This window comes from Mustelus asterias, chromosome 21 (assembly GCF_964213995.1).
Source record: "Mustelus asterias chromosome 21, sMusAst1.hap1.1, whole genome shotgun sequence".
NCBI classification, from domain to species: Eukaryota; Metazoa; Chordata; class Chondrichthyes; order Carcharhiniformes; family Triakidae; genus Mustelus; species Mustelus asterias.
Genome location: NC_135821.1, coordinates 8,252,632 through 8,277,269, shown reverse-complemented (window position 1 = coordinate 8,277,269; position 24,638 = coordinate 8,252,632). Strand labels below are relative to the sequence as shown.

The following is a 24,638-nucleotide window of genomic DNA, read 5'->3' as shown; positions in this document are numbered from 1 at the left end:
AGTGAAAGATAACTTTTGTGTCAATGTCAATTACTGTCTTATACAAGACAGAAATTCTCAAATTTCCAGGGTTGTTAATTTACAAGTTTAGTAATGTGTTGTGCTTTGTACACCATCTCATGCTAAACCAGAAGTAATTATAATTGTGACTTTAGAACTTCATTTTCTTTTGTGTGCTGCCTAGGCTAGCACGGACATCACTGGCCGAATGGCCTCCTACACTGTAATCATTCTATAAATTTGTATATTGTACATAAGAGATGATTATTAATGTGTTTAGAAATAAGTGCACAGACAAATTACCATCTGTAAAGCTAATTTGCAGAGAATTCTGGACAGCTACATGTCTGTCTGGACACTTGCTTGCTGCTGCTTCTTGGTGAACTGGTGAATATTTCTGTGGGAGGCAGGATGATTTGGAGACCTGGTCGCAATATGCAAATTAAATGTGCCTCATTTGCATAGAGTACTGTAAGTAATTTTTTGGGGGGCCCAAGGTACATCATCTTGAGTATAATTAACCACATTGCAGTACTTTTGAGGGAAAGGTTTGACAAGTTTGGAGACCTGCATTGTATCTTTGACTGGGATTCTGTTGGCTAAAGTGTGCAGGACAGGCTCATCAATAGCTCCTGCTCGGCACTGCTGCCAGCACATCTGCACAGTCTGAATTGCTTAGTTGTCAAATGAATCAAGTACTTTTTTCTGAAGGATTACATGAGCAGTAAACATTAGTTACTTTAGCCAAATTAGGGAATTTCATTTGCCAAGTTATAACTGGAGTCAGAATCAAGTCGCCACCGTAATAACAAAAATGGCACATGGAAAGAAAGTGTCTACGTATATTTCAGTAACTTCTTTTACACAAGGGTGTTAAGCTAGAAAAGCAACACCCCAGATCTTTGTACCCAAGATCTATCATTTGGGAAATGGACAGTGCTAGCAAGACCCTGGTGAGGGAGAATATGAGGGAGGAGAGAGCTTGCTGAGTAGTAGATATACTTGATCACAGGGGTCGTAATGACGACAAACTGTTTCATCCAAGTTTATTGTGCAACTCCTAGTGGCTTATACCGAGACCTGCTTGCTTTCCCAGTGAATCATGTCATTGGGGAAGCTGGAGTTTTTCCTATATATAAACTGAGTTGAGTGAATAGTTACTGAATCTCCGTGTGAGAAAAGAAAGTAAAAACTCGCATTGATATAGTGCAGTTCATGACCACCATGGCCCAAAGTACTTTGCCGCCAATAATATATTTTTGAATTGTAATCGCAGTCCAAAGATATGCAGGTTAGGTGGATTGGCCATGGTGAATGCGTGGGGTTGCGGGAAAGGGGCAGGGTAAGTTAGCTTGGCAGGAGTGCTCTTTCAGAGGGCCGGTGCAGACTGGATGGCCACCTGAACCGAAGGGATTCTCTGGAAAAGGCTGGTTACCTAGTCAGTCACTTGGAGGTGGGGCCTACGGGAGACACTGCCGAAAAATATCCAAATAGCATTGGGAATTAGGAAGGGGATTTTGTGGGCTTACTTGCTCAGATGATGGTGGACACCGGCAGTGTCTAAAGAGACGGATGCACATCAATGAAGCAAGAGGGACTGTCCGTCATCACTACGAGATGGCAGCAATTTTCACACAGTAAATTCTCACAAATAGCAATGAGATAAATGATTTAAAAATCTGGTTTTGGTTGTGTTAGTTGACTGCATTGGGAGAAATTTACTGAAGGTTACAGATCTCGTGGATGTTATCTACCTGAGTTTTAGCAAGACATTTATTACTGTCTGACGTAACACAATGTACAGCCCGATTGGAGGGATGGCTGGACAGGTGTATTGCTGAATAGCAAACAGACAAGGATAGGTGAGTGAGTGTCAGTGAATGATATCAAATGTTAAAATCCTATCCTTGCTAGTTGTGATTTTTTTCAGTGGCAGTCGTCGCTCAGTTGGAAGCAGTGATGCCTTTAAGTCTCAAGGTTCTGGGTTCAGGCACCACTTCAGGATTTGAGCACAAAAGTGAAGGCTGTCACTCAGTCCAGTGCAGTACTGAGGGAGCGCTGCAGTACTGAGGGAGCGCTGCAGTACTGAGGGAGCGCTGCATTGCTCGCTTGCAGGTGAAATGTGAAACCAAGTCCTGCTGCACCCTTTCATGTGAACATAAAGGAGTAAGAAGTCTCACAACACCAGGTTAAAGTCCAACAGGTTTATTTGGTAGCACGAGCCACTAGCTTTCGGAGCATTGCCCCTTCATCAGGTGAGAAAATTGGCTACTCGTTTCTTTCATTGCAGCAGTGACTACGCCTCCAAAGTATCTGGTTTAAAGTGCTTTGAGTCATCCGGTGCCATATAAATGCAAGTCTTTTTTAAAGACGTGGGTAGCATTACTAAGCTGCGTTTGTCCCCTTTCCATCGCTAGTTGTAAAGATGGTGAGATACCTTCCTAACAGTTTACAATTGAATGGCTTGCCAAGCCACTTTAAAGAGCAGCATCAGTACGGTGTAGACTAGATCCATGGCTGAATGTGCTGAAATCTTTTGATTGTGTGTGCAGACTAGACCAGGTAGAAATAACAGCTTCCTTACCATGGCAACTCTCTACCATTTTATCTGGTGCTAGCCCACAAATGAGCAGATAGAATTTATTCAGGTTCACAATTTGCCATGGTATGATTTGAACTCGTGATATGCGTTTTTTTTCTGAGTACTGTAATTTCTGAATCACGTAGTACTTCATGTTGACTATGTCAAGTCTGATTATTGTTCTAGCCCAGGAATAAGTGGAGAGATGGACACAGTTGGGAGCTAAACTCAGCCTCGGTCAAAAGTCACCTTGTGTTCAAGATCTTGATTAGTATCCAAGGAATTCTGCTGTAATTAAATCAGTCAAGTCAAGTTTGTTTATTAGTCACAAGTAGGCTTACATTAGCACTGCTATGAAGTTACTGTGACATTACCCTAGTCGCCACACTCCGGCATCTGTTTGGGTACATTGAGAGAGAATTTAGCATGGCCAATGCACCTAACCAGCACGTCTTTCAGACTGTGGGAAGAAACCGGAGCACCCAGAGGAAACCCACGCAGACACGGGGACAACATGCAGACTCCGCACAGACAGTGACCCAAGCCGGAAATTGAACCCGGGTCCTTGGCGCTGTGAGGCAGCAGTTCTAACCACTGTGACACCATGCCGCCCTCTGTGAATGTAGTTGAGAGGAGAATCAGTTGAGGTTTTAAAGTTTTAAAAGTTTATTTATTATTGTCACAAGTAGGCTTGCATCAACACTGCAATGAAGTTACTGTGAAAATCCACCACACTCCGGCGCCTGTTCGGATACACTGAAGGAGAATTTAGCATGGCCAATGCACCTAACCAGCACATCTTATGGACTGGGAGGAAACTGGAGCACCCGGGGGAAACCCATGCAGACACGGGGAGAATGTGCAGGCTCCACACAGACAGTGACTCAAGCAGGGAATCGAACCTGAGTCCCTGACGTTGTGAGGCACAGTGCTAACCATTATGCCACCGTTCCACCCATGATTGAAAAACCTGCTGGAACTTGCACAAAGGATGATTATCTGAGAGCGATCTAGGAAGGTAACCTTCACCTGGTGAACTGTATCCCACTATAAGTCATTCTTTACAGGAGGAAAATTAGAGGTGGATTAGAACAATGACATGCAGATTTAAAATTGAGATTCTTAACATCATTGAATTACTATGACAACAGGAATGAGTTGCTGGCCTCTATACAGAGGATCTTTGTGATTCTCCTGTCCACACCCACCTACCCACATCTGGAAAAAAATCAGTGTGGTGACAAGACTCGCAGCGAGGTCATTCAGCAGTGTCATACCGTCATTGCTCTTTTGTTTGTGGGCTCCTCTGCAAACTGTATTAATTACTGTGTGATGCAACCCTCTAACATTGATCGATCAGGAAGAGAGAAAGGGTTCCGTCTGCCCTTCATTTGATTTTTAAACACTGCAACCCTCTCTCTCAGATGTCCAGTGATGTCACATTGAAAGTTTAAGTGGTCCTTTGCAGACAGTGAACATTCATTTTTCAATCAGTTGGTTAACAAGGTCAACCCTCAGGGCTGTGACTGAGCATTAGCCATTATTAGGTGCTTTGAACCAGTAAAACATCACCTTGGTGTACAAGAGTTTTACTGGAAACTGCCCAGCCAACTGATGCCATTGGCTGCTAGGATGGTGGAGGAAGGAAGATGAACTCCACCTCAGACCATTCTGGATGAAGGTTTGGTGTAAGTGAGCGATGGGATCCCAATGGGCGCATTCACGCTGCTGCTAAAGGACTCATTTTTGTTATTAGTTAAAGTTGGCTGAAGATAAAATAGGATACAATATCATATTTTCTTGTTGGTCTTTTACCAGAATTGTTGCATTTTTGGATTGTTCATTTTTTTACAAGCCTCAGTCAGGAAGTAATAGTATATTTGTGGTCCAGCAGTAAATAGGATTGCTGTTTTTTGTCATCATCCTGTTCTGGGTGAACAGATCTTGAGCATTTATCTCTTCCATACAACATTAGAAGTAATGATAGTATTAAATCAGAGGCAGTAGATTACAGTTAGCAACGGGCAGGGGGATGATGCTGGCATACAGGCAGCTGTTGTGTAGAACGCTGATAGTGGCTCATCTGTTATTGGGGAAGTAGAAGATCCCTGGCTTGCAGCCAAGCTGCCGGGCTGGCTAACATATGTCGTACAGCGAGGAAAGATGAAGCCATTCTGTCTTTGATTTTGTATGTAAAAATATGCTATCTCACAACCTTTTTTCTCCTGTAACTATACAGTGTGATGGTAAGTATCTCTCCTGAATTGCCCGGTTGATTTTTCTATTTTTGCAGAATAGCACTAATGGCAATGATAGAAATTCTCAAGTTTGACAGTGAATCGGAACAAACCTTTGTTTTTTCAAGATTGAAAAATGAATTTGAACGAAGCTGACGCTTGAGCACCAAACACACAGACACCCAATGCATGCTTCATGTCTGCTCAGGTCCAATTGTAATCTGAGCAATGCAGATCAGAGACTGCGGTGTATTCCTGCAAGGAGAAAGGAAGCTTAAGAGATGCAGGTGGTACCCAACAGTCTGCAGCATCTACCAGTAGGTAACTGCAGAGAGCACTTATGGTTGGCTGTGTTCCTGCCTCTTAACAATGGGTAATTGGCAAGAAAAAAGCCAAAAGTCTGAGGATTGAGTTTTTCTGTTATCCCACCAATGTACTTCAGACATTAAGCATATGATTGGGATGTGGATGAATACTAATATGATAATATGAGAGATTAGCTCTGGTGATTATAAGGAGCATAGAAAAACTGTGTAGTGGATTACCAAGACACCAGTCAAATGCTGATTTGGTTAAGTGTAGAAGGGGATTGGCCACTGCTTTATAGCGTGATGGGTCACAGCAATTGTCCAGTGTGGACAATGCTGACTAGATGTTAGGTAAGTCTAAGATTTACTTATCTGATGTTGTATCTGGGTCTTCACGTAACGATGTGGAGATGCCGGCGTTGGACTGGGGTAAACACAGTAAGAAGTTTAACAACACCAGGTTAAAGTCCAACAGGTTTATTTGGTAGCAAAAGCCACACAAGCTTTCGAGGCTCTAAGCCCCTTCTTCAGGTGAGTGGGAATTCTGTTCACAAACAGAATTTATAAAGACACAGACTCAATTTACATGAATAATGGTTGGAATGCGAATACTTACAACTAATCCAGTCTTTAAGAAACAAAACAATGGGAGTGGAGAGAGCATCAAGACAGGCTAAAAAGATGTGTATTGTCTCCAGACAAGACAGCCAGTGAAACTCTGCAGGTCCACGCAACTGTGGGAGTTACAAATATTGTGACATGAACCCAATATCCCGGTTGAGGCCGTCCTTGTGTGTGCGGAACTTGGCTATCAGTTTCTGCTCAGCGACTCTGCGCTGTCGTGTGTCGCGAAGGCCGCCTTGGAGAACGCTTACCCGAATATCAGAGGCCGAATGCCCGTGACCGCTGAAGTGCTCCCCAACAGGAAGAGAACAGTCTTGCCTGGTGATTGTCGAGCGGTGTTCATTCATCCGTTGTCGCAGCGTCTGCATAGTTTCCCCAATGTACCATGCCTCGGGACATCCTTTCTTGCAACGTATCAGGTAGACAACGTTGGCCGTTGTCGATGATCCGGCAAGACGTGCCGGATCATCAACACAGATGCCATCATCTCACGTGAGAACACCATCCACCAGGTACACGGTACATACTCTTGCAACTCGGCCAACGTTGTCTACCTGATACGCTGCAAGAAAGGATGTCCCGAGGCATGGTACATTGGGGAAACTATGCAGACACTGCGACAACGGATGAATGAACACCGCTCGACAATCACCAGGCAAGACTGTTCTCTTCCTGTTGGGGAGCACTTCAGCGGTCACGGGCATTCGGCCTCTGATATTCGGGTAAGCGTTCTCCAAGGCGGCCTTCGCGACACACGACAGCGCAGAGTCGCTGAGCAGAAACTGATAGCCAAGTTCCGCACACACAAGGACGGCCTCAACCGGGATATTGGGTTCATGTCACAATATTTGTAACTCCCACAGTTGCGTGGACCTGCAGAGTTTCACTGGCTGTCTTGTCTGGAGACAATACACATCTTTTTAGCCTGTCTTGATGCTCTCTCCACTCCCATTGTTTTGTTTCTTAAAGACTGGATTAGTTGTAAGTATTCGCATTCCAACCATTATTCATGTAAATTGAGTCTGTGTCTTTATAAATTCTGTTTGTGAACAGAATTCCCACTCACCTGAAGAAGGGGCTTAGAGCCTCGAAAGCTTGTGTGGCTTTTGCTACCAAATAAACCTGTTGGACTTTAACCTGGTGTTGTTAAACTTCTTACTGTCTTCACGTAACAGCAGATTTCCCATAATCCAACACATGGTTGAAGAACCCAGGTTTGACTAGTGATGCTTATGGCATCTGCTGCTATATGATGACCCAGGTACAACATCAGATAAGTAAATCTTAGACTTATCTAACATCTAGTCAGCATTGTCCACACTAGACAATTGCTGTGACCCATCATGCTATAAAGCAGTGGCTAATCCCCTTCTACACTTAACCAAATCAGCATTTGACTTATGGTAATAATGAAAAATTCTTTAGTTTAATATATCTTCATGGAGGTTAGAGTGGAGGTTTATAGAAACAAAATAGAGGTTCAGACTGTGGGAGATGAACACGGTTACCTTTTGTTCTGAATCAACAATGATGAAACCAGGTGGAACTATGTATTTCTGCTGGGACCACCTGGAAAGCTGGTTGGGAGAGGGAGGCCTTGAGGCACTGGGGTATGAGGGGAATCATAGAAACCCTACAGTGCAGAAAGAGGCCATTCGGCCCATCAAGTCTACACCGACCACAATCCCACCCAGGCCCTACCCCCATATCCCTACATATTTACCCACTAATCCCTCTAACCTACACATCTCGGGACTTTAAGGAGCAATTTTTAGCATGGCCAATTAACCTAACCCACAGATCTTTGGACTGGGGATCTTTGGAATGGGAAATGTTTCTTTGTGGGGTCAAGATGAGTCTATTACTCCTGGCCCAAAAGATACTCTGCAGAAGGAAAATATTAAAATAACTCACCTTCTGGCTCTGCCTTCTGTTCCCGGCAGATTTGGCCTGGCAGGCAAAAATAGCAGATTGATCCCTGATTACGTCATTGGAGTCCGATCGCCAATTTAAAAGGAAGTACGCTGGCTGGGTCCCCCCCCCCCCCCCCCCCTCCCCCCTGGGAAGTCGAAGTTGAACGATTTGGATTTATCTTCTCTCATTTTGTTGAACATGTTTGTACACCACTAAACGTACATGCCAGTTACAGGGAAGCACTCCAACATAAATAGAGGACAACAGTTAGACTAATGACCAAAAAAAGAGTTGTTTGAAAGGCAAATTGGCTGTACCTCAATGGATTCATTGGCAAGGATGAGAGGTAACCTAACTGTCTGTCAGGGTCAATGTTAAAAGGATGTTTCCCCTCGTGGGGAATCTAGAACTGGAGGGCACAGTTTCCAAAAAGAGGGTGTCTCCTATTGTAGGACAAAGTGATGAATTTTTCTCCATGGTGTATCAGCAAGTAAAGGTGGCTGGGTCATTGAATATATTCAAGGCCAAACTGGACAGATTTTTGATCAACAAAGGAGTCAAGGGTTGTGGAGAGCAGAATGGATAGAGGAGTTAAAGCCATGATCAGATCAGCCAGAATCTTATTGAATGGCAGAGCAAGCTCAAGGGACTAATAAATGGCGGCAGCCTCCTGTTTTATAAGTCATAGAGGTTTACAGCATGAAAACAGGCCCTTTGGCCCAACTTGTCCATGCCGCCCTTTTTTTTAAACCCCTAAGCTAGTCCCAATTGCCCACAGTTGGCCCATATCCCTCTGTACCCATCTTACCCATGTAACAGTCTAAATGCTTTTTAAAAGACAAAATTGTACCTGCCTCTACTACTACCTCTGGCAGCTTGTTCCAGACACTCACCACCCTCTGTGTGAAAACATTGCCCCTCTGGACACTTTTGTATCTCTCCCCTCTCACCTTAAACCTATGCCCTCTAGCTTTGGACTCCCCTACTTTTGGGAAAACACATTGACTATCTAGCTGATCTATGCCCCTCATTATTTTATAGACCTCTATAAGATCACCCCTCAGCCTCCTATGCTCCAGAGGGAAAATGTCCCAGTCTATCCAGCCTCTGGACTCAAACCATGAAGTCCTGGTAGCATCCTAGTAAATCTTTTCTGCACTCTTTCTAGTTTAATAATATCCTTTCTATAGTAGGGTGACCAGAACTGTATACAGTATTCCAAGTGTGACCTTACCAATGTCTTGTGCAACTTCAACAAGACGTCCCAACTCCTGTATTCAATGTTCTGACCGATTAAACCAAGCATGCCGAATGCCTTCTTCACCACTCTGTCCATCTGTGACTCCACTTTCAAGGAGCTATGAACCTGTACCCCTAGATCTCTTTGTTCTGTAACTCCCCCCAACGCCCTACCATTAACTGAGTAAGTCCTGCCCTGGTTCAATCTACCAAAATGCATCACCTCGCATTCTGATCTTACAATGTGTCAATAAAGATTTTGGGCAGTAGCCATTTTATATATCACATAGAACGTGCTGTCGGAAGAATATTGCTGCGATTGAATAGATTTTGATAACATTGAGCCAGAAACGGTGAAAAAGAGAATAATTGAAATTTTGGCTTGCAACCTTGTACAGAACATCAGCAGCTGGTTGAGTATTAATGGCTTCAAATACTTCAGTACCCGCTCTTAAGAAGATGAAGGGAGATTTGAGACTGAACTGGAAATTCTTCCAGTCTCAGGGGCATAAGTATGAGATTGTCACAGAGTTGAACAAAAAACCGTAGCAAATTAGAGGAGAAATTCTTGTTATCAGTGCTAGGGAAAGAGTTCCATAAGGTGTATTACATCCTATACTACTTTAAGGAGCAAGAAAAACCAGACTTGTGAAATTTTGGAGCCCTTGAAAACTCACTTTAAACCTTCTGCTAATATTATTTATGAACACAATGTGTCTAGCACTAGAGCTCAGGAAGAGAGGGAGAATATTGACTAGTATTTGACTGCACTGGAACACCTGGCTGAATCTTGAGTTTTGGCAATTGAGAATGATTTCATTCGAGAAAGGATTGTCTTAGGAATAAGAGATCCTGCGATGAGAGCATGTCTGCTGAGGAGCAAAACTTACTCTCAAGAAAGCTATTGACAATGTTCAGAAGCTGCAATGCTGTTAATCATCACCTGAAGAATATTAATGGGTGAACTGGAGGGGTTTTGCACTATGTTGTTAGCCAATTAATTAGCAGAAGGGCCAGTAGAAAGATCAAGGCCAGAGTAGTGGATATAAATACTGTGGATGGCACCACGAGAAAGAAAAGGAAGCATGTTCAGCATGAAGAAAGCATTGCTCTTGCCTCAAGAAACTGAACCACTTTGCACACAAGTATCTTGCTGGAAAGGAGAAAAGCAAACTGATAAAGATGGTTGCTCGAGAGATGTCGGATAATGATTTTGATTAACAGGTTGGCATTGTTAAGTCACAAGGTGATTTGTGATTGTTTAAATTATGGTTTCAGAGGGAGAGCACCAAGTTGTGCAAATTTCCTCAAATAGTGACCTGAAAATGAAGCTGTTGAAGGTAAAATTGAGACTCTGTGATGGAATCATGTTCACCCCACATGGACAAACTAAGTTGGGAGTCCCAATATGATGGAAGGAAAGATGATTTTCAGTTCCAGATAGTGGGCACGAAGCAAAGTCCATTTTTGACATTCCGTCATCAAGGCATTGTGATGAGTGGCAATGGCCTTCGGTTCATGAATGAAGAATTCAGGCATGCATGAAATAATTGGAAATTTAACACTGCATATCTCCACATTATCCCCAGTCCAATTGGAAAACTGAGGCAGCAGTGAAAAGTGTTGAAGGGATCATACAAAAATCAATTCGATCCAGCGCAGATCAAAAGAGTTATAGAGTTTTACAGCACTTCCAGAGACCATTCAGCCCATTGTGTCTGTGCTGGCCATCAAGCACCTATCTATTTGAATCCCAATTTCCAGTAGGCTTGTACGCTGTGGCATTTCAAGTGCTCATCTAAATGCTTCTTAAATGTTGTGAGGGTTCCTGCCTCTACCACCCTTTCAGGCAGTGAGTTCCAGATTAAGGTTTTTCCTCAAATCCCCTATAAATTTCCTGCCCCTTACCTTAAATCTATGCCCCTGGTTATTGGTCCCTCTACTAAGAGGACAAAAATCATCTTATCTGTGCCCCTCATAATTTTATACACCACAATCAGGTCCCCCACTTAGCCTTCTCTGCTCTAAGGAAAATAACTCCAGCCTCTCAGCTGAAACGCTGCAGCCCAGGCAGCGTCCTGGTGAATCTTCTCTGCACACTCTCTAGCACAATTTCATCCTTTCTATAGTATGGTGGTCAGAGCTGCACATAGTCCTCTAGCTGTGGCCTAACCAGCATTTTATACAGCTCCATTATAACAACTCTGTTCTTGTATTCTATACTCGGCTAATAAAGGCAAGTATCACATATTCTATCTTAACCACCCTATCTACCTGCTCTACTGCCTTCAGGGATCTTTGGACGTGCAATCCAAGGTCCCTTTGGTCCTCTGTACCTCTTAGCATCCTAGCATTCATTGTATATTCTCTCCCGGAAGGCATTACCTCACATTTTTCAGGGTTAAATTGTATTTGCCACTGTTCTGACCAGCGCATCTATATTGTTCTGTAATCTAAGGCTATCCTCGTTATTCACCACACCACTAATTTACAAACTTACGGATCGTAGCCCCCACATCCACTTCTGGAGCATTAATGTACACTGCAAACAGCAAGGGGCCAGCACCAATCCCTGCGGCACACCGCTGGTCACCAGCTTCCAGTCACAAAAGCAATGTGTCCAAGGCAATCTCCAAGTGGAGAAACACAACTACTGAAGGCATGGAAAGTTATCCAATCAGCAACTAAAGCTACACCACACCCAGACAACTCTTCCAGCAGCCTGAAATAGTAAAAGGAATGAGCGACAAGGTCAAAGCGAAATGACAGCCAAATTTCACTTCAGTAAAGTGACAGAACTAAAAGTTGACGAGTGCAAAACATTCAATACACTCGGAAAAGGTCAGTCCATGTGGCAACTTGGAACCTATGGAAAGCCGTTGTCACCTTTATTGAAAGTGAATGTCTAGATCTATTGTCACAACCACAGACCTAGACGTTCCTCGGAGAAGCTGCTCCTTCACACTGATGAGGAAGGTTTGATTTTGCCAAGTGAGCAAGGAACTGAACGACCCTCAGTTCCAGAGATCAACCATTCCCCTTGAAAGGCAATGAATCAGCGGCACCACGGGCCGTGGCGGGCACCATGGGCCACAATGGGCAATACACCATGGCAACATTCACCGCAGCAACATTCGCCAGGGGCTAGCAGACACTAGACAAACAACCAACAACTCACATGTACCATAAGAAAACCTGAAAGATTGTGTGGAGTGATGGGACTGACTGAAAAGAACAGATTTTTGATGGTTGTGATTTTCTGCATGGCTTATGTATGTGGAGTAATTCGCAAATGAAATTTGTTTTAGCTTTTTATGGAAAGGGGGATGTTTGAATACTTACCTTTGTACACTATGGCTTACCATACTCGCATAACCTCTGCCACATGTCAATAAAGGTTTTGGACAGTAGCCATTTTACTTTCCACATGAAACAGTGTATATACATGAAAGGCATTTGCATTGTCCAATAGAATAATTGGTACAGCACAATGTCAGGGTTATCCTGTGCAGCACAGATATAGCTGGCAGATTTTGTATTCCGTTTTCTTTTTAAACGTGTAAAATGTTTGATTAAAGTAACAGAGTAGGAGGGAGCGGCTGGAGGCAGTGTTACCCCACAACAATAATGTAATTTAAATGTTGGGTTGATAATGGACTGTTAATTTACAATTCTTGTAATGATTCAAACTAGCAGAATCTGATTTGATTAATCATAAATATTGGAAAGTCGAGAGGCTTGGCAATCTCCTGCGTTAAAGGCTGTGCATGTTATACATACTGTAGTTACAGAAGGGGGTTAACTTGTCTGCTGCAGCCTTGCCAGACTTGAGTTGTTTTATATTGGTGACTCCTGTCACTCCTGCTGCACAAAGACAGGAATTCAACCAGATTTGTCGTATTGCTTTTTCAGTGTTTACATCAGTAAAGACACAACTTAACTGTATGAAACTGATTGGAATGTTCTGTTGAAAGGCATTGCTGCAGCTTTCAGCCGTACATAAAGTGACGCCTGTTTGAGCTAAAGTGGCAAGTGTGCACCTGTTTGTATCTATTACAGTGCAGGCGCATTGCTTTATAAAAAGCTTTTGGGTGGGGAAAGCAGATGCCTTCTCCACAAACAGACCGAGTCTTCAGGGCCAGGACATGAGGGTTAATTCACACAAGTTTGATTGCAACAGCTGAAAACATGTTACCGGGCAGAGAGCCTCATTGCTGAAGGCCTACACTGCATGCATCACAAATCCTTAAACAGCTGTTCACGACTGACGGATAGACCAATTCACACACTCATCCCAGCCACAGTGCCGTGCTTCTCTTAATTCGAGTGCCCTACAGCAACTTGTAAGCATGTTCAGTGTCTACTGTATGGAATATCCTTACCCTATGTTACAGGTGAGTGCTGGCTTAGAAATCCACGCTTTTCACACAGTCTGTTATTCTGGGGCTGATGCGCATTGTCTTTTCGTACATATTGTCTTCGGAATTTGTCGAGATGTCTTCTGTGCTACTCTGCTCAGTCCCAGCAATGTAGAACCAGTGTAGGTTCGTAGGCCAGCAAACAAAAAAACACTCTAAGGTGCAAGAGCCTTGTGATTAAAATGTGTTGAATCCTCTGAGGTTATTTCTGTACTGCACTGCAGAGTTCTATGCATCTTGAAGCAGTACTGCCACTATTTCCATAGAGGGGAAGTTGTAGTATAGCATTTCACACTCTCAATTCGTAGAGGTTTTTTGCTGCATTGATGCACACCAGTGTGCAACCAGCATTATCATTAGTCCGATATAGGGGAAGTTCTAAACTCGGCATGTTTAAAAAAGCTTAATACCGTTGGTAATATTGATGTGCGATTTGGGTGGATAGATTACTTTTCGTTACTTGTCAACCAGGGAGATATCCCAAGGACCTGACTAAAGGATGGTAAATTAGGCAGAGGAAATCCATTAGTTTCAGTTAACTTGAATACTTGTGTACGAAGATTTAGGAGCTCCTTGATGGCGTGTAGCTGGGAAGCATAACTTTTTGTTTAACTTAGCTTTACATCATAGGTCAAAGATTTGATCTTTCATTTATACAGAACTAGCTGGAGTCGGAAGAGGTTCTCCCATTGGTCTCTGCCTCTTGAGGGAAAATCTGTGAAGGTTACTGCTCCTCATTATTGTCCATTGAGTGCTGCTGGAAACTGCATTTGTGGGCCCTGGATGGAGGAGAGGATCAGTCTCAGCTGTGATGCTCCTCCACAATTGCTTATCTTGCTCCTATTCAACATTTAAGCTAGCACATCCAAGATTGATCACTTAAGTAACAGCGACTGTAATTCAGAGGTATTTAATTGGATGTAAGGCACTTTAAGATGTCTTCAGGACATGATGAGGTGCTTTATAAATGCAAGAGCTTTTTCTGTCTCTTGGTGAAGCTGGCAGCGTCTGTAGATCATTCTTGAATGAGTAGCTTTGGAAGGTAAGAAAGCAGGGAAAACACATAATAAACCTTTCGAGGTCTCCAGGTCTATAATTAAGTGTTTAAATGCAATTTGGCAGACAGACAAAATTCTTTCTTTGCTTCCCTTTGAGGAAGAAAGCTCCTCCAGATAAATTTGGTTGATTCCCAAATTAGAAATTTGGTTTGTGTGATAATGGGTGGAAATTCCAAGCTGCAAATCTTCACCTGTTGATTGGTGCACAATATTACTGTGACACTTCCAAAGTCATTGACTTTGAAACCAAATCAGAGCTTTGTATGAAACCATCGAATATTTGCAGAATTTGGAAAATGGCGACTAGGGGAATTTCACAGTAACTTCATTGCAGTGTTAATGTAAGCCTTACTTGTGACTAATAAATAAACTTTACTTTTAATTTTGAAGCTTTGCGTCCATAAACCCAGAAATCAAACATATCCCCAAATAGTGGGCACTCGGCACAAAAATTCACAACAGGACTGTGTAAATTTCTGACCTTTTTCGAGAGAGGCAGGATTGTTTGTGTTCTGAATAAATAAAATTGGGATTTTTTGGGGGGGAATGTATGGTATTCGATGTGACACTGAGGGCAGCATGTGGGGCTTGTTCAGAAATTGTTCCTCTAACTTTGTGGAATTGATGTGCAATTTTCTCACGAGGCTTTTAGTTTGAACTTTATTTAAAATAACATAGTATTTTTCAAAAGCAGTCTCAAAAATAGTGACGCCAGCATGTCCTTAATCTTGCTGATGCAACTCCTTACTACATGAGCCTGAGTGATGGGCACAGATGGACAGAAATGTATAGCTGCAGGCTGCTCAGAGAGGCCATGCTTAAAATAGCGATACTGACAAGGTAACGGGAGTACTTTCCAGCTTGAAATATTGCTTTAATTTTTAAAATTATATTAATTTAAATTTCTTGTAGTATTGTAATACAAATGCTTAAACAGCTGTTATGTGGGTTTAACTGAATCTTTCTTAATTAGAAATTTGTTCCAAGGGTGTGTATGAAATATTTTGCCTTATCAAACTGTTTTTTATTCTTTGACAGATGGCTCTATTACTTTCTCATATATAAGGACTGAATAGTGCATGCAGTGGCTTATTTCAATTACCTTTGCTCTAAAAAGGACTTTGTTATAAGTGAATTCCGTTAAGTGTGGCACTCCTCATCCTGGCAAGGTTACACTCACCCTAGCAGTGGTGTTTCAATCCTAGAAATAACCCTGGGCATGTGAGCTATGCCGCGGGCATATATTTGTGTTTGCACGGTGGTACTCATGGATTTAGGATGAAACAGAATGTCTCATGCAGCCTGCTTCACATGGCTAGATAGCTGAAGTTTTATATATGGTCGTAGTGACACCAATAAATAGGACACTTTCACAATGTTTGTCTAGGTTTCTGAAGCCATGTCACGTGTTACTTTCTGGGCATTATATCAACTTTGGTTGATCTGCTGGAGCTAACAACCATTGTTCTGATATTGAGATGTCTACTTGAGTGTATATTGCAGCCGGTGAAGTATAGTTTAGCTGCTCTAGCAAGGAAATGTGCAAGGAAATCACAGCTGCTGATGTAAATTCAAAAGGCCTACTATACTAATGATATGAAATACACCAGACAACTGGTCTTTGTCAGCAAGTCCCAAGATTTTGCAAATCCCATCAGCCACCTTTGCTGTCTCAAGCATATCTTTGGCATCACTTGGTGGGACAAGGTCACCAACTCCGAATTAGCAAATTTCAGGGCGTCCATCAGCACACATTCATTATTAAACCAATGATATCCGCGATGGCTCAGCCATGTTCATCACATAGATAATGTGTATATTCCCTTCAGGCACCTGCAAGTGAGATATGGAGATGGCAGACAATTGGGTGAAAGCTGCTGACTCCCAGGACTCTGGAGGCTGATTGTTCAGAAGAACATCACAAGAGGTTAGGAGAAAGGGAATTCTCAGCTGACTGAGAAGAGAGTCCAGAGAAAGTAGAGGCCAGCAAATTGTGCACCATCTCAGGCCACTACCATCATCTGCAGCAAATGTGGCAGAGGCTGCCATGGTAGACTGGCGCTTCTGAGCCCCACCGGGTGATATTTAAAGCTTAGTTGACCACCATGACGCAAATCATCATCTCACGGGATGCAAGGCTGCCAGGGAACTAAAGAACAGCGGTGGCTAAAACATGACTCTTTCAGCCAGTGAATGATGTATGAAGTCAGTGCACCTTCAAACATTGTTTGAACATTCACTCTTGGAATACTTTTCCAATGTGTAACATCAGAATGTGGTGGCTGGCCCTACATGGTAATTGAATTGGGAAATATTACTCCAGATGCCTTTCTTGCACTGCTCCTGACTCTTAAGCTTAGACAGGGAATTTCAGTGTTGATTGGAATATATCAAACAGATGCTGCACAGTATAATGTTTAAATGTGTTGAAGAGTTTTGTTTACATGAAAGACAATCTGAAGCTGAAAGTGTTCAGGGAAAAGTGTCCTTTCAGGGGATAGACTAAAGAGGAAGCTTGTCATCAACTTTCCTGGAATTGTTTGTGGCCAGGTGAGAAAAAGTAAAATCGGTGGAGATTTAAACTCTTGACAGCCATCTAATAACTGCTTAGGAAAGTAAGGTTTGAGATGCTGTAATGCATTCCATAATTGAAAAGCCAATTAATATTCTCAATCAAGACTCATCAATGAAGAATTAGCCACTAGGGCAAGATGTCTGATGGCTGCCAATGTCTCTGAAGCAGCTCCCCAAACAAGTCTGGATCATCAATAGATGAAACAAGAAAACTACAATACACTGATAGTTTGTGTTCACTTTCAAGTTTGGTCAATTTAATGGAGGCTTATATACCAAGTGAACAAATTCTCCCCAGTTTGGAGGATAGTATAATTTGATAATCTCTTATTCCCAGGCAGTCTCTCGGAATTGAGGGTGACTTTCAGTTAGATTCACCGAGTTCTGAAAGGTTGATAAGTCCAATCTGTGGACTCTGCCACATACAGAGCAGGTGGTCCTTGAAGGATTGTGTAGATAAATTGTTTGGAGGTTTATATATTCCTTCTGACATCTTGACTTGGTCAGTCACAACATATTGGTCAGCAGGTGTGTTTGATCTGTTCAGGAATGCTTTGAAGATATCCCTAAAGCATTTCCACTGTCCTTCATAGAATTTCATAGAATCCCTACAGTGCAGAAGGAGGCCATTCGGCCCATCGAGTCTGCACCGACCACAATCCCACCCAGGCCCTACCCCCACATATTTAACCCGCTAATCCCTCTAACCTACGCATCCCAGGACTCTAAGGGGCAATTTTTTTTTTTAAACCTGGCCAATCAACCTAACCTGCACAGCTTTGGACTGTGGGAGGAAACCGGAGCACCCGGAGGAAACCCACGCAGACACGAGGAGAATGTGCAAACTCCACACAGACAGTGACCCGAGCCGGGAATCGAACCCGGGACCCTGGAGCTGTGAAGCAGCAGTGCTAACCACTGTGCTACCGTGCCGCCCCTTGGATTCTGCTGCCATGACCAGGTTTCAAGGAAGTAATTGGTCTGGGGATTTGGTGTCATAGAATCCTACAGTGCAGAAGGAGGCCATTCGGCCCATTTGAGCCTGCACCGACCACAATCCCACCCAGGCCCTATCCCCATAACTCCATGCATTTACCCTAGCTAGTCCCCCTGACACTAAGGGGCAATTTAGCATGGCCAACCCCACCTAACCCGCACATCTTTGGACTGTGGGAGGAAACCGGAGCACCCGGAGGAAACCAATGCAGATACAGAGAGAGCGTGCAGACTCCACACAGACAGTAACCCAAGCCGGGAATCGAACCCAGGTCCCTGGCGCTGTGAGCAGTGCCGGATTTAGGCATAAGCTAAACAAGCTACAGCTTAGGGCCGCACAATCCGCAGGGGCCTCTCAAAATTTCAGAAGGTTTACAATGAAGAGAACATTTAAGAGCGGATATACCAGAAGAGAAAAAGAAAGCACCAGCTTGAAGATGAACTCAAAAAATTACCAAAATCTATGAGAGAGATCAAGCCAGCCAAATGATAAATATGTAATCAGTAAATGCATTCATTTGAAAATAATTTGTATTTTTCACTTTAAATACCTTGCTATTAAATAATTAAAAGGCATAATTATGTTTTCAATTTTTTTGTGGTGACCCAAGGTCCTGTTTTGGTATGCACCTTTGTGAGACCTTTTGGTGTAACTTTTTAACAAGGGGCCTCCAAGCTTTATATAGCTTAGGGCCTCACCAAGTCTAACTCCGGCACTGGCTGTGAGGCAGCAGTGCTAACCACTGTGTCACCATGCCACCCTCAGGCTTCAGGCATACAAATGACATGTCCTGCCCAGCGGAGCTGGTTTTGAGTGATTAGCACTTTAATGCTGGGCAAATTGAATTGGGAAATACTACTGCGGATGCCTTTCTTGCAACAGATTTGGAGGATCCTGAAAAGACACTGCTGGTGGTACTTCTCCAGCGCTTTGAGACACCTGCTGTCGGCCATCCAAATCTTCAAAGCATATAAGAGCACGGGGATTACTGCTGTCCACTAAATAGTGGTCTTAGTCTCAGGTTTGAGATCCTGGTCCTCAAACACTCTTCCTCAGTCAGCCATAGGCTGAGTTGGCACGTTAGTTTCTATTTATAGGTAAGCCTAGAAGGTAGGGATATGTTCGGCACAACTTGTGGGGCCGAAGGGCCTGTTTTGTGCTGTAGTTTTCTATGTTTCTATGTTAGAGGCGATGATGAATGTTGTCATCTGTATGTGCTTTCATTGAGAGTTGGACAGTGCTACAAACCATCAAGCTAGGTAAGATGCTGACAATATCCTTCCTGAGTTCCTAAAGCGCCTTGGTCCATGGGACCGCTCCTGCTTAGCTCAATTCTTTACCAGGGAAGACTGCCAAGATCCACGCATGTATCTAAAACCATTAGCCTCCCAAAACCAGGCAATGACCCAAAATCAGCCAATAACCCTGCTATCAGTATGCTTCAAAGTAGTAGAGCCCCCCAATACTATAGATGGTCAAGCCAGAAGGAGAATACCTTGAGTGTGGACCAAACAGACTTTGACAAGGATAAAGCATATGTGGCCACGTCCTCATATTAACTACTTCCATTGACAATAGCTTTCAAAGGAATCTTAAAGTGAGCAATTTTCCTTGAGCTCACTGCAGTGTATGATACAGTCTGACATATTGGTCTAATTGTCAAAACATCAAGAGTTCTCTCTCCCCGGGTTACTGATGCCATTGAACTGCGGCTCGGGGATAAACAGTTCAGGGCCCACGTGATAACAAGACCAATGCCTGGAGGAAATGGGTGAATGGGTTACCCTAGGGGTCTCCCTTAGCCCCAATCCTGTTCAATTGTACCCCAACCCACTCCCAGATATTTATTGATGCAAATGACATATTCTGCAATATTGGACTTTCTCTAGAAAGACAGATTGAATGACAATATTGCCCAGCTGGCCAACTACAGCAAGACATAGTTCCTAAAACCGAGCATCACTAAAATAATCTCCAGCACATTCCACCCTCTCAGTGCCACCGCTGAGAGGCCACTCCTCCTTTCCTATCTTTTCTCAACACCTTGTATCCTGGAATTTTTAACACCCAGTCCTGTCCTTCCTTGAGTCAATCTCCGATATCACCACAACATCATTTTTCCACAACACACTCTGCCTGTAACTCCCTAATCTTTTTTACTATACTCTGTGCATTCTCATACATGCACAGTAACCCTGATTTAGGTGTGATTACGTTCTCCCTTTCTCTGAATTGATATATTAACTTACTGTTCTCTATACTAGCGCCTTCCATCCGTCCCAGTATTTTGTGCATCCTGGTATTCCTCTCTAATATTTCCTCTTTGTTCCCACACCTCTGCTGAGTTAGTTTAAAACCCTTCCAACAAAATGCCCCTACAAGGAACTCAGTCCAAGCTCTGTTCAGATGCAGTTTTACCCGGCTTATACATGTGCCAAAACCCTCAGAGTCACCCCAGTGTCCCAGGAATATAAAGCCCTCCATCCACGCATTCATTTACCTTATCCACCTGTTTCTGTACTCACTTGCACTTGGCACTAGGTCTTGCTAGTTAATTTTCTATAATGTGGAGGTGCTGGCATTGGACTGGACTAAGCACAGTAAGAAGTCTCACAACACCATTGTTGTGTTGTGAGACTCGTTAATTTTCTACCCAGCTCACTAAATTCTGATTGCAGGACCTCATCCACCTTCCTACTTAAATCATTGGTACCAATGTGGACCATGACCACTGGCTGTTTACCTTCTGATGGTAGTCATGATGTGGAGATGCCGGCGTTGGACTGGGGTAAACACAGTAAGAAGTTTAACAACACCAGGTTAAAGTCCAACAGGTTTATTTGGTAGCAAAAGCCACACAAGCTTTCGGAGCTCCAAGCCCCTTCTTCAGGTGAGTGGAAATTCTGTTCGCAAACAGGGCATATAAAAACACAGACTCAATTTACATGAATAATGGTTGGAATGCGAATACTTACAGCTAATCAAGTCTTTAAGATACAAACAACGTGAGTGGAGAGAGCATCAAGACAGGGGGTGGCACGGTAGCACAGTGGTTAGCACTGCTGCTTCACAGCTCCAGGGACCTGGGTTCGATTCCCGGCTTGGGTCACTATCTGTGTGGAGTTTGCACATTCTCCTCGTGTCTGCGTGGGTTTCCTCCGGGTGTTCCAGTTTCCTCCCACAGTCCAAAGATGTGCGGGTTAGGTTGATTGGCACGCTAAAATTGCCCCTTAGTGTCCTGGGATGCGTAGATTAGAGGGATTAGCGGGTAAAATATGTAGGGATATGGGGGTAGGGCCTGGGTGGGATTGTGGTCGGTGCAGACTCGATGGGCCGAATGGCCTCTTTCTGTACTGTAGGGTTTCTATGATTTCTAAAAAGATGTGTATTGTCTCCAGACAAGACAGCCAGTGAAACTCTGCAGGTCCAACGTTGTCCAACTCGGCCAATGTTGTCTACCTGATACGCTGCAGGAAAGGATGTCCCGAGGCATGGTACATTGGGGAAACTATGCAGACGCTGCGACAACGGATGAATGAACACCGCTGGACAATCACCAGGCAAGACTGTTCTCTTCCTCTTGGGGAGCACTTCAGCGGTCACGGGCATTCGGCCTCTGATATTTGGGTAAGCGTTCTCCAAGGCGACCTTCACGACACACGACGGCGCAGAGTCACTGAGCAGAAACTGATAGCCAAGTTCCGCACACACGAGGACGGCCTCAACCGGGATATTGGGTTCATGTCACACTATTTGTAACCCCCACAGCTTGCCTGGACCTGCAGAGTTTCACTGGCTGTCTTGTCTGGAGACAATACACATCTTTTTAGCCTGTCTTGATGCTCTCTCCACTCACGTTGTTTGTATCTTAAAGACTTGATTAGCTGTAAGTATTCACATTCCAACCATTATTCATGTAAATTGAGTCTCTGTCTTTATATGCCCTGTTTGTGAACAGAATTCCCACTCACCTTAAGAAGGAGCTCCGAAAGCTTGTGTGGCTTTTGCTACCAAATAAACCTGTTGGACTTTAACCTGGTGTTGTTAAACTTCTTACTGTGTTTACCTTCCCACAGAAGAATGTCCTACAGCCCCTCTGTGACAGCCATGGCAGGAGGATAGGCAGGAGAAAACATCTGCCAGAAACCACTCTCATATCACAGATCTCATTGCTTGTCCAGCCTGCTTTGATCTCTCATGGCAACAGTTTCCAGACTGGCCAGGGCCTCTTTGCAGCCACCAAGACCATCCAGCTGTGCTGCGATCCAAACAATACCTCATATTGTCTGGGAGTGTCCACTGACTAAACTTGAGGCAAGCTTCAAGAACTCCCTCTAGTCTCTGACAAAGCTATTGCTTGGCTCTGAGACTATACACACAATAAATAAATACATTCAGTGAGAGGAATCTCCCAGTGGTCCACATTTTCCAGGATCTTGCCGTTGATCTTAGTCAACAGGGACAGGTGTTTTGCTGTGGTGGCTGGTTGGAAGCGAACCTTAGTTTTCTAGTTGTTTAGTGAAAGGCCTATTTTCTCATAGGCTTCAGAGAAGGAATTAACAATGACCTGGAGTTTAGTTTCTGAGTGAGTGCACACGCAAGCATAATCTGCATACAAAGTAGAAGTGATTTTGGTTTTGGATTGAAGGTGGGTAGGTTGAACATTTTCCCATCTGTTCAGTGGATTGTCTACTGCTATTGGCAACTATCATGCTTTATATCATCTTTATAGCAAGTGTCAGCGTGGCTTAATTGGTTGCATTATTTTCTGAGTCAGAAGGCTGTATAGGTTTAAGGCCTATTTGAGAACAACACTACTTTTCCAGTGATTCAGTTACAAATTTAAAACAAAAAATCCCACTTCACCTGAGTGTTCGTCTCTTAGCTAACATTACTTCCTCGACCAAAAACAAGTTAACTGATCATTTAGATTTTTAAAATTCATTTTTAGGACATGGGTGTTGCTGGCTGGCCAGCATTTATTACCCTTGAGAGGGCAGTTGAGAGTCAACCACATTGCTGTGACTCTGGAGTCATATGTCGGCCAGACCAGGTGAGGACGGCAGATTTCCTTCCATAAAGGACATTAGTGAACTAGATTTTTGCTGTGCTGTTTACAGAGTCTCGCTACATTTATTTCAATGGTCATGCGTCTTGAGTAGCTTCTCAAAGGGGCTTCATTGATGCCTGCCTTATTTTTCTTTGGTAGCAATTTCCATTATCATTGGGTTGGACTATATAGTGCCTTGTTTTTGCTGCACTTTGTGCCTATCATGTGAACAGAAGAAAAGTTTTACTAACAATGCTTTCATTCTGAACAATAAATAGTTGGCAATGAAATTAAGGCTGCAGTTCAGTCTTGGGAGTTCTCCTGATGTCATAAACTAATCAAGTATTTTCAGGTAGTTTGCAACCCCAACAAATGGCCTTCATTTGCCCTGTTTCGCAATGCACAATAAGAAATATCCCCTCAGCGTTTTTCCACCATGAGATTTCCATCTTTTCTTTGTAGAAATATGTGCTATCCATTACAACTGCAGCATTCGAATGTTTTTGACAGCTCAATCATCTGTAATACACAGGTTTTATATTGGGACATGTCTACAGATAATTCCTAAATATTATAAAGTAAAATTGTAAAAATATAGCGGTTCTTTTGACAACTGTTACGTAGATAGCAACTGAGCTATCAACCAGGAAGCCCCCAACTTAGATGCCTAGTCACACATGACATCCTCTGTGACCTTGGTGTATTATTCCTCTTTGCTCTCTTCTGACGCAATTGACCTCACCATTATCCTTCAGTGAGTCTCCCCTGTTGCCTGACTCAGTTGAGACTGCCACCAGTCAGTTCCTAGAACCAGAGCGTCTCCAGTAATGATTCTTTGCCCCATACTATTATCTCAGAAGATCCCGCAAAGATGTGTCCTTGGCTCCTATCTCTTCTCGATGGGTATGCTACCCTTGGAGACATCATCAGCAGACATGGGGTCAGTATCCATATACCTGCTGACAACATCCACCTTTACTTCTTCACTGCCCTTCCCGATCACTGTTTGTCCAGCATTAGCCTTGGATGAGCCGCAGTTTCCCCTGATTAAGAATGAGGAATACTGAAGTAATCGTTCAGCCACCACCACAGATTCTATACCTTTGTTATTAATTGTTTTTAATGTCCTAATTGATCCCAGATGAGTTTCTGACACCATACACCCATCATCACAAAAAACACCCAATTCCATCACTATAACATTACCTGCCTCTGCCTTGATTTTCATCTGTGCCTTTACTTCCATATAACGCCAGTGCTCTCCTGGCCAGCTTCCATCCTCCACAATATAAACTTTAGTTAATCCTTTGGTGTGCTGCCCAGTATACAAACAGTGCCCCGTAAACTTCAAATTTAAAATGATTCCACTATAAACTCTTCATTGCCTTAGCCACCCCAACCTCCATAAGCTCCTCCACCCAACTCTCACTCTATCCTCACTCTCTCCAGCCTGCCCTAGTATTGATGCTAGAGGTGTCTCAACCTCTGCTCTTTGAGACTATTTCCCTAAACACGGCAGGCTTGCTTGCCATTCTTCGCCCCACCCCTTTAAATTTTTTCTCAAAACTTGTATATTTGACAATGCTTCATTACCTTCAGTTGATAGCCATTTAGATCAGTAGGAACCCGGATTTAATG

The 24,638-nt window shown here is 43.4% G+C and overlaps 1 protein-coding gene across 26 annotated transcripts in view; it reads left to right on the top strand.

Annotated features, from left to right (window-relative positions):
• Positions 1-24,638, top strand: part of LOC144509076 (RNA binding protein fox-1 homolog 2-like) — a 295,347-nt gene that overhangs the window by 168,110 nt on the left and 102,599 nt on the right. Inside the window, exon 1 of one of the 26 annotated variants that reach the window (XM_078237395.1) lies at positions 13,006-13,297. The exons of 23 other annotated variants lie outside the window; for them this stretch is intronic. In XM_078237395.1, the coding sequence (XP_078093521.1) occupies positions 13,253-13,297 (45 nt within the window). In that variant the 5' untranslated portion in view covers positions 13,006-13,252. Of the gene's footprint in view, positions 1-13,005; positions 13,298-24,638 lie in introns of those variants that run through there. 2 more of the 26 variants (XM_078237398.1, XM_078237401.1) reach the window with 2 other exon arrangements.